Here is a 14086-nt window from a genome sequence, read left to right as displayed (position 1 = left end):
TGGAATCAACCTAAACGTCCATCAATTACAGATTGGATAAAGAAAAAGTGGTACATATACCCATGGAATACTATACAGCCATAAAAAAGAATGAGATCATGTCTTCTGAGGGTACATGGATGGAGCTGGAGGCCATTATCCTTAGCAAACACAGGAACAAAAAAACAAATATTGCATACTCTCACTTATAAGAGGGAGCTAAATGATAAGAACTTATGAACACCAAGAAGGAAACAATAGACACTGGGATCTACTTGATGGGGGAGGGTAGGGGAAGAGAGGGGGCAGAAAAGATCACTATTGGACACTAGGTTTAATGTCTAAGTGATGAAATAATATATACAACAAACCCTCGTGACACATTTACCTATGTAACAAACCACATGTACCCCCAAATCTAAAATTTTAAAAAATTAAAATACAGTGGAAAAAAAGAATAGGAGTTGGAAGATGGAAAATTTTAAAAGAATAACAACAACATGGGGTAAAGTGGAGAAAACAGAGGGTTTAAAAAGAGAGAACAACGGAGTTAGTGAAACAGAAAAAAAAGGAATGGTTAAAAAACTAAAGAGAAAGGCAAAAACAACAATAATCATAATCAACAGGGTTAGCAGGAGAGAAAAATGGAGAGAAAATGCACAAGGAAAAAAATCTACTTATGTTGAACTTTACTGCTAGCATTTATTAAGGGTTTCTTGTGTGCTAATAACATGCTAAGCATTTTTTATGTAACTAACTTAAATTTCACGTAAACCTTATGGGGCCTAACATTTTACAGCTTAAGAAACTGAGCCAGAGAAATGTTTGGAAAACTGTTCAATAGCCTAAAAAGTGACAGAGTTCGGATTTAAACAAAGCTAGCCTCTCAGTCTTTTTTAGCCATATCCACTATACATCCTGTCTTTCTAACATTCTAAAAGGCATCTCTAGACCTCTCCTGTTTGTGTTCCTTCTGAAGACAATTTGCTGATAAGGAATGCAACACTAGAATAAATTGTATTTCTTAATAGATACGGTACCAGAATCTAAATTACACTCAGATTGAGATCCAAAACTGTTATGATCTTCATTCCAACTGAAATGGTACCTTTATTTGGGTTTTTAATTTTTAGAAATTTCATAATTTCACCTGTCAAAATATTTAATGTACATGTACATTAGAATATTTTCAAAAGTATACACAGAAATATGGCCTGTAACAGTCCACTAGTATTTGCTAATACTCACTAAAGTACTTCAAATTCCACAGCCTCCTGCTAAGGTACATGTTTGTCAGATTGGTTGCCAGCTGTTTTGTTTTAGTTATTTTTTTACAATACTGTTTTGTTAAAGCTGCCGTCCCAAATCATGGATACATTTTTTTTTAGCTACATTGATCTTGAAAGCTTTATGTTATACAGATTTGATCTACCGCACCTCAGTGTGGTTTTCATTTCAACAGCCATTTTTTTTTTTGTACGAATACTAGGTTTAGAAGTAACTTCATTCTTCTCAGATTTTCAGTAATTGGTATTTTTCACATGGTTACTTGCGCAAAAAATATAATGTATGCTTCAAAGCAGGGTTGCCCCTTGACAATGTGTTTCTCTTTTATAAGTGAATGGTTGAAATAATCTTGTCACAGGTGTGGAACAAATAGAGAACAGATGCTTGGATCAAAAATGCACTAATCTGATCTTATAAAAATACAAATTTATGACCTGATACAAAGAACTGAAAGAAGCATTCAGAGAAAATAACACTAGAATATTAGTGCTGAAATGACCGTCATTTTATTAATATGCAGTATAAACACATTCACTATTGAGGACCACAGATGGAATACACATTAAAAGCAGAAAATATACAAAAAGATGCACTCCAAAAATGTTATTTTTTTACCTGCTTCGTGGTTAGTATTATATAAGGATTTGGTGAGGTACCAACAAGCACTTTGGGACATAGTTCACGGGAAGTCAGCATAAAAACACTATTTAAGTATTCTCATCCCATCCCTGTATTTAGAAAAATGCCTCAGTGAATATATAGAGCTCTGATATAAATATTTCCACATTACATAATGGCAAAAAGATCAATCTAACAAGAAGAGCTAACGATTGTATAGATCAACGAGACAGAAAATTAACAAGGACATCCAGGACTTGAACTCAGACCCAGAACAAGTAAACTTAATAAACATTTATAGAATTCTCCACTTTAAATACACAAAACATACATTACCACCTCACACCTATTCCAAAAGTGACTACATAATTGGAAGTAATTCACTCCTCAGTAATCGCATAGCATTTCATAGGTTTAAATGAAATATTGGTTGGCTGCTTGTTTGTTATTTTCTTCCCTTATTCCTTCCTGTCATCATTAAGTATAATTATTGGTATAAAAGAGGTTTTCAATACCCATTACTAAACTGCATTCTAGCCTGGGCAAGAAAGCAATACTCCCATTCTCTCTCTCTCTTTCTTTTCCTTTTTCTTCCTCTTCTTCATTCTTTTTTTTTTCTTTCTTTCTTTAAAAAAAAAAATAAGTATAAAGTAATATTCTCAAGGTCATGCAGCCAGTAAGTGGCAAAATGCTTGCCTTTAGTCATTAAGTTTTTCTGTTGAGAAATTGCTGGTTTCCAATCACATACATTTTTCTAAAAAAAATAAATAAATATTTCCACATTAATGGAAGACAACTAAGTACACTGGTATACATATATTAGCCCTTTGCATGTTATTTATATTTATTTGTTCATATGTGTGTTTCCCCAGTCTGTGAGTTGCTCACAGTAGATATTATATCCTATTCTATGCTCAAACCCTGGCACAGTGAGGTGCTAAATAAGTGTTTGTTAAATGAAATAAGATATAGTCTCTGTCCTTAAAGAGCTTGCAATCTAGAGCATCTGTAAGTCTAAACAGCTTAACTTTATCTAATATTGGACACATTTTTAAACATAATTTATCTGTATATAAAGCATATAAACTTTTGCCACTCCATACGCAGAGTATAAAAATTAAATATCCTACATGTTTTTTGTTTTTTTTTAAAAGCCACTACTGACTATAATTTTTACTTTTTTGTAATTTACTCTCCTATTGTTTGTAAAGTTGATTCCTTTTACCCTGAGATGCTAATAGTTGCGAATGCATGTTGACCATTTTATACTACATGACTGGTACCACACTGACTATTTTATGTGCATTCTCATTTAATGCTCACAATCACTCTAGGCAATAAATACCACACTGTCCCACTATCAGGTATGCAATTTAAAAAACAAACAGATAAGTGGAACAGAAGACTATAGTAACAGAACAACGGAGAACAGGATACAATGGAGATGGTATTTCAAATCAGTGGAGAAAGGATAAATCAGTCAAAATAATGTTGGAATAACTAGTTATCCATTCAGAAAAATAAAATATAATTAGATTCTAAAATATTCTCCAAATAAATCTCAGGTGTACTAAAAATTAAAATGGAAAAAAACAATAGGTTCACAGAAACTGGGGGAAAAAAGAGAAAAAAATAACAAAAGCCATAAAAAGTAGTAAGAAGCTATATTTTCATAACCTTTATTTGTGACAAAAAAGTCAGAAACCATTAAAAAAGAGAAAGATGGACAAAACTGACTATTCACAAGTTTTAAATTCTACATAGCTCTTTCCTTTCTTCTATTTTTTTAACCATGGGGCTAATTTATTGAGAAAAACTTCCTCCTTCTCCCTTCCTTTTCATCCTTTTCCCTTCTGCCTGGGTTGCACAAGGCTTTTGGGGATGGGAGTTGGTGTGTCTTGGAGCAAGAATCTGGGGCCAGGTGCAGCCAGGAGATTCATTACATACAAATAAATGGAGCAAATAACTAAATATATTAACTTAATAGAAGCCAGGTTTCCACTGCAAGAGAAGGGAATTGCAAACATGGAAAGGGAAAAGGCCAGAAAATAAATAATCTATTGGACTGGATTGGAATTGGAGGTATAGGTGTAAACTTATTGTTATTTATAAAGATGGTTTGATCTAAAAAATCACGTGTACTATCTACCTTCCTGTGTGCATATGCACATACACATTTTTATATGTGTAAATATAAGCTCTGTCCACTGACAAAACCTAAAAGAAATGATGTCTTCATAGCAATAAGCACATCTAGTATTCACATCTTTGTTTCTAAATATCATTTTCCACTAAAAATAAACAGGACCCCGGAGTGAAATGGCTCAGTACAGGGCTAGACCAGGGAAAGTATAAGATGCACCTAGAATATCTTATTATAACAGAATTTAATAAAGTTTTCAAATAACTATAAGACATGTCAAAAGGACACAATAGTTAACTTAATGTATGTCATTTCCACTGGCCATGCTTGGGATAACATGAGCATCAAAATGCGTAAGGATAATACAATTTTACCTCTGTGGAAAGAATGAGATGAGATGTCTGCATACCTAGACAAAGACTGACAGAATATCCTTATTAGTGGTCAAGCTGTATTGGAAACAGGGGAGGGAAATACAGCAGAAACCACTTTAGTGGCATTTTTTTTAATCATTATTTTATATAGTAGATATAATAGTTACACTCTATAAATACTGTTGAGAAGCTACAAAAATTAACACAATGGAAACTTTGTAGTAACATAAAAAATTAGTTATAGTGAATTAAAGAAAAGATGTTTTCACTAAGAACCTGGCTATTCCTCAACATGTATACATGTGGACAAGGACTGAAAGTCCTGCTATTACATAAACTCAAGAGTTTGAAAACAGAACTCCATTCATCACAATGGAGAATTAAAAAACTTCCCTTTGTCCTGTATTCCAGTTCTGGTGGAACCATAAGCCTTAGACTCATCTTTACTTCTACCTCCATGCTCCCTCCCCATCCAATTCATTCTGTCTCTAAAATGCCATCAAAACTCTCCTCTTCCCTGCTTTTTTGATATGCAGAACTGCTATCCTACTTCTAGTCATTATCAACTCATATTCCCTGTCTTTTTACTCTTTTCATTGGAACCTCCACACTGTCACTAAAGTTGTCTTTCTGTACAAACATTTTCAAAACACAGATAAAATCCATAGTCAACATACATAAAAATTAACTCAAAATGGATTATAGACATAAATGAAAAAGCTAAAAACTATAAAATTTCCAGAAGAAAATCTAGAAAGAAACCTTCAAGACCTTAAGCTGGGCAAAGATTTTTATAGCACACAAAAAGCACAAGCCTTGCAAGAAAAACAACTGATAAAATGAACTTCATCAAAACAAAAACGTCTGCCAAGGACATTAACTAGTCACTAAAAAATCCAGATTCACTGTGAATTATTTTGAATATTAAAGTATGTCAAGTGACTAATATATTTCCAAAAATTAAACTCCAAAATAAATTTCTACCCAAAAAGTTATCATAGAGGGGGAAAAAAGTAAATTATCTTGTGATAGAGGTGATATTAAGTAAGCTGTCCTGTTGAAGTACAGATAGAGCCAAAACACACAATACCTACACGTAAACAAATCAGTTCACAATCAGAATAAAAATAATTCAAAATGACCTAAACATATTGCTCAAATATCCAGAAACTCATAAAGCACAGGATTAAGAAATATTTATTGTGCTAATGTAAACTGCATTGCAAATCTACATAGTGTTTCCAAAGCACTTGTTGAAATAGATCTAATATTTCTGAAATTTTTGTCTCTTACATGGAAAAAGTACCTAACTCAAAACAACTTTGAATAAAAAATATGCTAAGATTTATTTTAAAGAGTCTTTTAAAGCAATAGTATCTATGGTTAAATGTCAAAACAACATATAAATCATTAGATTATATTTACTATCCATCTAATAATTGTCTTCCACTTCTTTTTTTGCTTTAGGGTGACAAATGAACTGAAGAATCCATTTTGAATGCACTTACAATACTTCACTGTGCCTTTCTTCAGCATTTACCAAGAGCAAAGTGAATTTATCTGAATATTCTTTAGAAGAAAAATCATTTTTGCTAAACTCTTTAGCACTGCCAAAAACTAGCAATGGCAAAGAACACAATTACGTTTGCACCAACCTAGTATGTTAAGTGGAGATTTGACCTTTTCAACACTACATAACAAAAAGTTATTTTACCTTAATAGATAAATGATAATTAGCAATTTTCCTGAAATTTAGAGTCCAAAAATTAAAGCATTCCATTTTATTAAAGTCAATTGGCTAAACCCTAACTGTTGAATTTGAAGTTTTAATTGTTGCCTAGCAATTTCTGTCCTTTTTTATATTGAAAATACCTCTTTATGGTCTACAACTAAATTGAAGCAATTGTTGAAGACGCTGGGGAGTTACTCCAAACCTCACTTTGCTTCACAGTATCTTATACTACTCACACAGAAGTACAATTATCAATACAAATCTCATTGTAATTGTTCCATTCTGTTTCCTTGTCACATGGCACAATGCTGCATAATGCATTTTTTGCATTCAGAAAAACTCAGTGTCTCACTTAGAAACAGCTTTGAAAATTGGATCGTGGCCTATTTGTAATTGATACTAAAGCTTAAATACCTTTCCAGCAAAATTACACTAACTTCAAAATACTCAGGGATTAACCATTAAAATGTTTTTGTTTCGGTTACAACACTAATGAACACCAAATGTTAGAATTTGTTCTAATGGTCTAATACATGAAGGATTTTCTTAAAAGGAAAGGCTGGATCAGCTATCTATCATATAACTAAAGGCAGATTAGTCAGTACTGATATAGATAATACTTGAAAGATTTAATACTTAAGTGTACAATCAAGCACAAAAAGCTTAATTCAGAAAGTCTGCTAAATTAGACATTATTTTTTTCCCATAAAAATACCAAACTCCTGTTTTCTAAGCTACACTTGAAAGTCTTGTTTCTTTCACTCCTTACACAAGCCACTTAACCTTCAACCTGATCTCCCCATTCCTATAAAATGAGGTGATGCTACCATGCTTTCTTGTATCACAAAGGAATAAAAAGAAACAAAGAAAGCAAAAAGGAAATTAAGAGAACCTCAACACATGGGGTCTATTAAAGCCTGGTAAGAACAGCTGATATGACGGAATTTTAGGAAACAAATGTGTAAACGCTGATAATAGAGACTATTTGATGATCATTACATTTGGCATTGCACCCCATCCACAATGATGGAAAGTAAATATTTAACAAATGGTAGATAATACTGATAGAGTGATATTTAATGTGCCACCTGTTAAACTGGGCAATTTATAATCTCTAGTATTCACAACTCTTTAAGGTAGTGTTTTGTTTAGGCCACTAGGTAGACTAATCAGCTGTAACAAATAAATACAAAAAAACCAAGGGCTTAAATAAGATAGAAATTTATTTCTCTCTCACATAACAGTGCAAGAGTAAGTGGATAACCTAGGGAAGGGAGAGACAGCTCTGCTCCAGGGAACCCAGACAAGCCAGTCAGTTCTGCCGTCTTCATCATTTGGCATCCATCTCTGGCTCCAAGGCTGCTGCTTTAATTCTTGTCATTTCCCAGCCAAAGAAAGAAAAGAGGACATCCAGGACAAATGGCTTTTTCTTTAAGAAGATGACAAAAAGTTGCCCACACCTCTTCCTTTCACATCTCAATGGCCCAAACTTATTGGGCCCAATCTACCAGCATCTACCTGGGAAATACAGTTAGACTTGGGTAGTCACGGGTTAGCTTAAACTTCAGACAGGACTAGAAATTTTATTTCTGAAAAGAAGAAAAGCAGAATGGCTACTGGAGTGTATTTGGCAGTCTCTGTCATAGGTAGGTAGTATAATCCCTATTAAAGATAAGAAAATTGAAAATCAGGGTTACTTGCCTAAGGCCACATAGCCAGTAATGATTAAGCCAGGATTCAACTCCATCTTCTATCTTTGGATCCCATACTATTGCTGAGTAACTATATATATATATATATAATTAAAAAAGAATATATATGTATATACACACCATATATATGTATATACACACTATATATATATACACACTATATATACACACATATATATAAAAAGAATATATATGTATATATATAAAAAGAATATATATGTATATACACACACGTATATATATTAATGAATATATGAATATATATACGTGTGTGTGTATACATATATATTCTTTTTTACTTTCTGCTCAACTGGATGATTGAGCAAGATTATATATATATATATTTTTTAATTTCTTGTTCAACTGGATGATTCTAACCAGTCTTGGGTGTCCTCCTTAATACTATTTGTTTTATTACAAATCGTCCTTCTTAGGTGGAAGGGACCTTGATATTTAATTCTAACTCTCTCATTTTACACAAAGAGCATCTAAAACTCAGAGATTAAATAAGTTGTTTAAGGTCCCACAGCCAGTTACTGAAAAAAAGGGCAAGTAGAGAGCCTAGGTTCCTGATTTTCATTCCAGTGCTCTTTTCACTACCCTGTTCTATCTTCTAGTGAAAATAAAGTTCGTCCTGTCATAATTATAGTCATTCCCAGATGTTAAATGGTTTAAAATAATTTTTTCTTCCAAACGATAAGAAAGCACTAGTTCCAAGCGGACATTAAAGTTTGGTCACACATGACTACTTCTGTACATTTACTGAGAATTCATCAAGTAATGTTATATTTGGACTAACATAAAGCTACAGGAAGAAACCTTCACAGTCACAGTAGTTTCTCTGTATGTCTCTAAAACCTAGCATGCTCACTTACAAACATCATGAGAGCAAAAGAATTTAAGCCTGGGTTTTTTTTTTTACCCCAATTATGTTTACCTTCATTTCGTGGTAACTAAAAGATTCTGGTACCAAGTGTGCCCTCAGAAAATGAAACAATTTATTCCTCCTATCTCAAAAGTCAAAATTATTCATATTCCACTTCAAGCTCTATTTGCTACTACTATCTTAAATACAAAATAGAGATCTAGAAAGTCTGTTGAACTAATGTTTAAGTAAATGCCAAGGTTGCCTAAAAGTAGTATAAGAATTCATCATTGCACACAACTTCCTTCCAGTTTATCTCCTTCCTACTCTGAAACAAACTCCCCACTGAGATGATTCCAAATGCAACCTGCTATTTTGCTTTTATACAAAATACATTTAAAATCATTTGGTAAAAAAATTTAAATATTTCTAAAGAACAAATTATTCACATTGTCCATATCACACAGCATACTTATTAGACTAATGTAATTATTCACTGTGTCTATATCATATAGCATAGTAGTGTTCATCAAGATTGGAAAATCAACTGTATTACCAAAGACTTTTTTAAAAAAAGAAAAAGAAAACCTCAATACAGAGTGAATATGATATAATAGTGCATATTGTCCATATCACATAGCACAGTAGTGCTCATCAAGATTGGAAAATCAACTGTATTACCAAAGTATTACCAATCATCAAGATCGGAAAATTAACTGTTATTACCTCATATAACCCTATTATATGATATAATAGGGTTGTCTTCTAGTCTGAATGAATCAAATTTAGTGTAAGAGAACCATTAATTATGTCAAGTATACAAATATAATCCAATTAAAATTAAAGAGTAAATGGCCCTTTCAAAATTTGAAATTACCTTTTAAATGAAGCTGCTCTGACAGCTTGGTACATGACATTCGAGTTACTAAATATAATTCAAAAGAAATAAGATGATGTCTGCTCTCTCAGAAATCTAAAAAAGGAAAACATAATATATATTTAGTCTAAAAACAAACACTGAATTCCACAAGACCAACAACATTTGGAATGTTCATATCCTATCAATGGTACTTACTGTCAAATTATATACAAATAATTATATATTAAGCCTAGATCAAAAAATAAAAATACCCACCATTAACTGAATCCCTACTGTGCACTTGGTGCTGCACTAGGTACTTCACATGCATTATTTTGCATCCTAACGACAACTCTAAAAGGTAAGTATTACTCTTCTTTACAGCTTAGAAAAAAACAGAGTCACATAAGTTGGGTAACTTGCCCAATGTCTCACAGCTCATGTGTAACAGAGCCTGGATGAATCAAATAATTCACTATCAGGAAAACTAATTTGAAAGGTATATTTAATCTACTAAAAAGAATTATAGGGATACTATCTGAAAATATAATCTTATCTATCATCTATCACCACAGGAATGCTGATTTACATACATAAAAATATAAACAGGGTACTACTTTTTAAAGCAGTCTGAATTTTCATGTATAAGCTTAGTGTGCCCTACCTTGCTATGACTGAATGTCTCAGTAGTAGGACCTTGTGTACTCTTTTATGGTCTAGATCATCTTTCCCTGGACCCAACCCGAACTCCTATTCTGGCTTCTCCATTCAACTGCTATTCCTAAATTCCTCCCTATCTGTCCAAATTTTACTGAAATATTTTTCCTTTCAGGGTCCCATCTATTATCTTGTTTCTTTTTATATGTGGCAGAAATACAACTAAAAGAGAATCCCATTGTAACCTCCCTCCCTCTTTACTTTTAGGAACCAGACCACAAAGAGTTAGCTTTATCTATCCAACTACAGGACAGGACAGGGTGCTATGCTCTGCTTATACCTTTTTTATTTTTTTTTTAAGATGAAAAAGAATCACCAAACTTCTAAGGAATGGGGGTAAGCAGAAGAAAAATGTTTTAAAGTTTTGAAACTTAGAAATAAATAAGTAAATACCATTCTATGAGATGCTGCAGATACAGTAGTACACAATAGACAAAGTCTTGTACTCACAGAGCTTACAACTTAAAATCTGTGCCTTAGTGTTGTAGTTGCTCCAAATGATACTTAAGACTGTACCAAGGACACTGGGCATTTAAATAGCTCTTCAGAATTTTATAAAATGCTTTCTTGGCATCTCATTTAAGCTTTATTGCAACAACCTTGTAACAAGCTATAACAGAAATTACTATTCTCTCTTTACTAATAAGAAAATAGATTAAGAATACCTACATTTCTTTCTCAGTATGACACAAATAATAAGAGAAAGAGCCAAGGTTCATGCCTAGGTCTTCTAGCTCCAAATCTACTATACTAATAGTCTCTGCATAAAAATGAACCTGGCTTCTGTCAAGTTAATTAGAGCTCAGTGCCTAACATCTGAAGTGAACACCTCGTAACCCATACATCATATCATAGTTTTACACAGTCATGGCAAAGCAATGGTCATATGAGGAAAGCAATTAAACGGATCTCAATTCTAAAGAACAAGGCACAGCACCAGGCCTTTCCTACTCCCTTCTCCTCAAGCCAAACATCATTTCCTATACTCTCCACAGCAAGTCTTGCCATGCAGTTTGAATATATAACTAAATTATTCAACAGTATGAGAGCTCAAAAATTAGTTTATAGTAATAAATATGTAGGGTTCTAGAGGGTGGTTGTGGGGCATACAAACATTTAATACCACTAAATACCACTGATCAGAACCCACAGAAATGTCTTTAAACAAAAAGTAGAGTGTGCAGAAGAACCTACTTAATACCCACCACTTTTGCTACACTGATATGAACTCCTGTGAGGTTATACTTGTGACTTTTCTCAACTCTTATTACTTTGTTAAAAGTCTATTCTCAAAGACAATCAGAGATCTATCCCAATCTGTCTATTACAGACTGTGGAAGCTATAATTCTGACTACTCAGTATGCATTTCTAAACTTCTTTTCTGATTAAAACATCAGTAGCGACAACAAATAAACATCTACCCAAACACAGAAACCCCATTGCCTCAATTCCCTCCTCCAGCTGAAGAGAAGGGTACAAGATTGTTTGGATTGTAATTTTTAAGGTGCATTTGGATTTTAATTTTCAATTTATTTAAATTTAAATTTGAAATGTATAGTCTAATTTGACTTACATTTATTTTCTCTTTTTCTTTTTTGAGACGGAGTCTCACTCTGTCACCCAAGCTGGAGTGCAGAGGTGAGATCTCGACTCACTACAACTTCCACCTCCCAGGTTCAAGAGAGTCTCGTGTCTCAGCCTCCCAAGTAACTGGGACTACAGGCAGGAGTCACCATGCCGGCCCAGCTGATATTTTTGTATTTTTAGTAGAGCTGGGGTTTCACCATGTTGGTCAGGCTGGTCTCAAACTCCTGACTGACCTCAGGTGATCCGCCTGCCTCAGCCTCCCAAAGTGCTGGGATTACAGGTGTGAGCCACCATGCCCAGCCTTCATTTTAATTTTAAATTTGACTTAAAATTAAATTCAACAATATCCAAAAGAAGTCAAATTAGCTGAAGTAATCCTGCATTTTAAAAGGTTTCAACTAAAAAACTTCTATGTGAAATACTAAAGTTTTTTATATTAATGATAAAATAGTTCTCTATCTCTTATGATCAGTAACCAAAACTCAATGTTATTATAAAAATTTCTTATACCTTAGCATTAGAAATTTTTATAAAAATTAATGACTTGATGATTTGATAAATTTATCATTACAGACATAGACCTGTCGGAGAGAGTTAAAAAACTTACACAAGGTTATTAAGCCAACAAGTAGTAAATCGGGACTTAAACTTGGAAGCTTAGTTGCCACAGGGCCTGTGATTTTTTTTTTTTTTCCACACGGAGTCTCACTCTGTCCCCCAGGCTGCAGTACAGTAGTGTGATCTTGGCTTACTGCAATCTCCACCTCCCGGATTCAACTGATTCTCCTGCCTCAGCCTCCCAAGTAGCTGGGATTACAGGTGCCTACTTTTTTTTTTTTTTTTTTTTTTTTTTTTTGAAATTTCAGTAGAGACGGGGTTTTACCATGTTGGCCAGGCTGGTCTAGAACTCCTGACCTCAAGTGATCCACCCACCTCAGCCTCTCAAAGTGCTAGGATTACAGACGTGAGCCACCGCACCGGGCTGCTAAGTGATTCTTACCCACTCTACTTTTCTGCCTAATTGGTACCTGGCACACAACTGATACTCAATTGGTTACCAAATGAATAATGATCAATCACCTGTTTCACAAACTTTAGAGTTTTCTCAAAATGATATTCAAGGTCCTATATGTCCTAGCCCCAATCTTATCTTCCCCTACTCTCTAAATGCATCCCATATACTATAACCAAACTGGTCCCTCAAACACATGCTGCAACTTCCCATCCTGTCTCACTCTTCCTGTACTGGGTACTTTGTCCCCTACACCTCTACGCCTCTACAAATCCTCTGTAAGTCCCAGCCCCAAGTCATTAAGTATAAAGTTTTCTCTAATCTCTTTGTCTTGTGATGATGTCTTTCATATGAACTACTATTGGGTTGGTGCAAAATAACTGCAGTTTTTACCATTAAAAGTAATGACAAAAACCTAGTATAAAGCTTATTAAATTCAACAATTCCAAGCTGTAGAGTCTTTATGCACAGTTCCTTATTCTATAAGAAATAAAAACTTACAGCTATTTCTAAATCTACCTAGCATGAAACATAGTTCCTTATACATCATAGGCGTTTATTATATATTTAATTTACTGAATTTAAGATATACTTATCCAAAAATAAACGTACTGCCTCTGAAATAATCTCCTCATTTTTTATGTACCATTTTCTAATCTATGATTCCATATATGTATGTGTGCATACATATAATGCCAAACTATGCAATAGTTAAAACAGGGTAGTAGCTCTTATCAGATAATAATGCTGAAATTCTCAATATTGATAGAACCCAATTTTTACAAGAACCATTAAAGAAGTGTTTTACATTTGCACAAAGGTCAGCATATTAACGGTTCTGTACAACTAATACATACACATATCCTGCAGAAGAAAGAACCCAGGAACAATTTTAATAGTAATCATATATTTAAAACATTCCAAGCATTCAATTCCAAAAGATCCATCAGTCACATGTGCCACCATAACAATTTAGGTAGTTTCTTCACAAATTTAGATACAATTCTTTGGGGACTAGGCTCCTTTCCCATTATCCCTAAAACAAAAAGAGACCAGCTCTAAATAAATGCAGCAGTCACAATCTCACCAACACTTAAGTCACTGTCATCTCTGAAAGACAGCCACCAAATACCAATCACACTAAATGATTTTACGAAATAAATAAATGGCCTATCAGCCTCAGCTAAAAGCGAACTGCTA

The 14086-nt window shown here is 33.6% G+C and overlaps 1 protein-coding gene across 9 annotated transcripts in view; it reads right to left on the bottom strand.

The window, feature by feature from the left end:
• The window catches only part of DISP1 (dispatched RND transporter family member 1), a 164873-nt gene that overhangs the window by 134220 nt on the left and 16567 nt on the right, over positions 1 to 14086 (bottom strand). For 4 of the 9 annotated variants that reach the window (XM_064383538.1, XM_064383541.1, XM_064383537.1 and 1 more), the window contains one exon: positions 9588 to 9683. The exons of the other annotated variants lie outside the window; for them this stretch is intronic. In XM_064383538.1, coding sequence (XP_064239608.1) covers positions 9588 to 9627 — 40 coding nt within the window. In that variant the 5' untranslated portion in view covers positions 9628 to 9683. The remainder of the gene's footprint in view (positions 1 to 9587; positions 9684 to 14086) is intronic. 9 annotated transcript variants of the gene reach the window in all.

This window comes from Aotus nancymaae, unplaced genomic scaffold, assembly GCF_030222135.1.
Source record: "Aotus nancymaae isolate 86718 unplaced genomic scaffold, 86718_ANA_hifiasm-v0.15.2.pri h1tg000032l_0, whole genome shotgun sequence".
Lineage (NCBI taxonomy): Eukaryota > Metazoa > Chordata > Mammalia > Primates > Aotidae > Aotus > Aotus nancymaae.
Note: the sequence above shows the minus strand (reverse complement) of the source record. Positions and strands in the feature narration are given on the sequence as shown.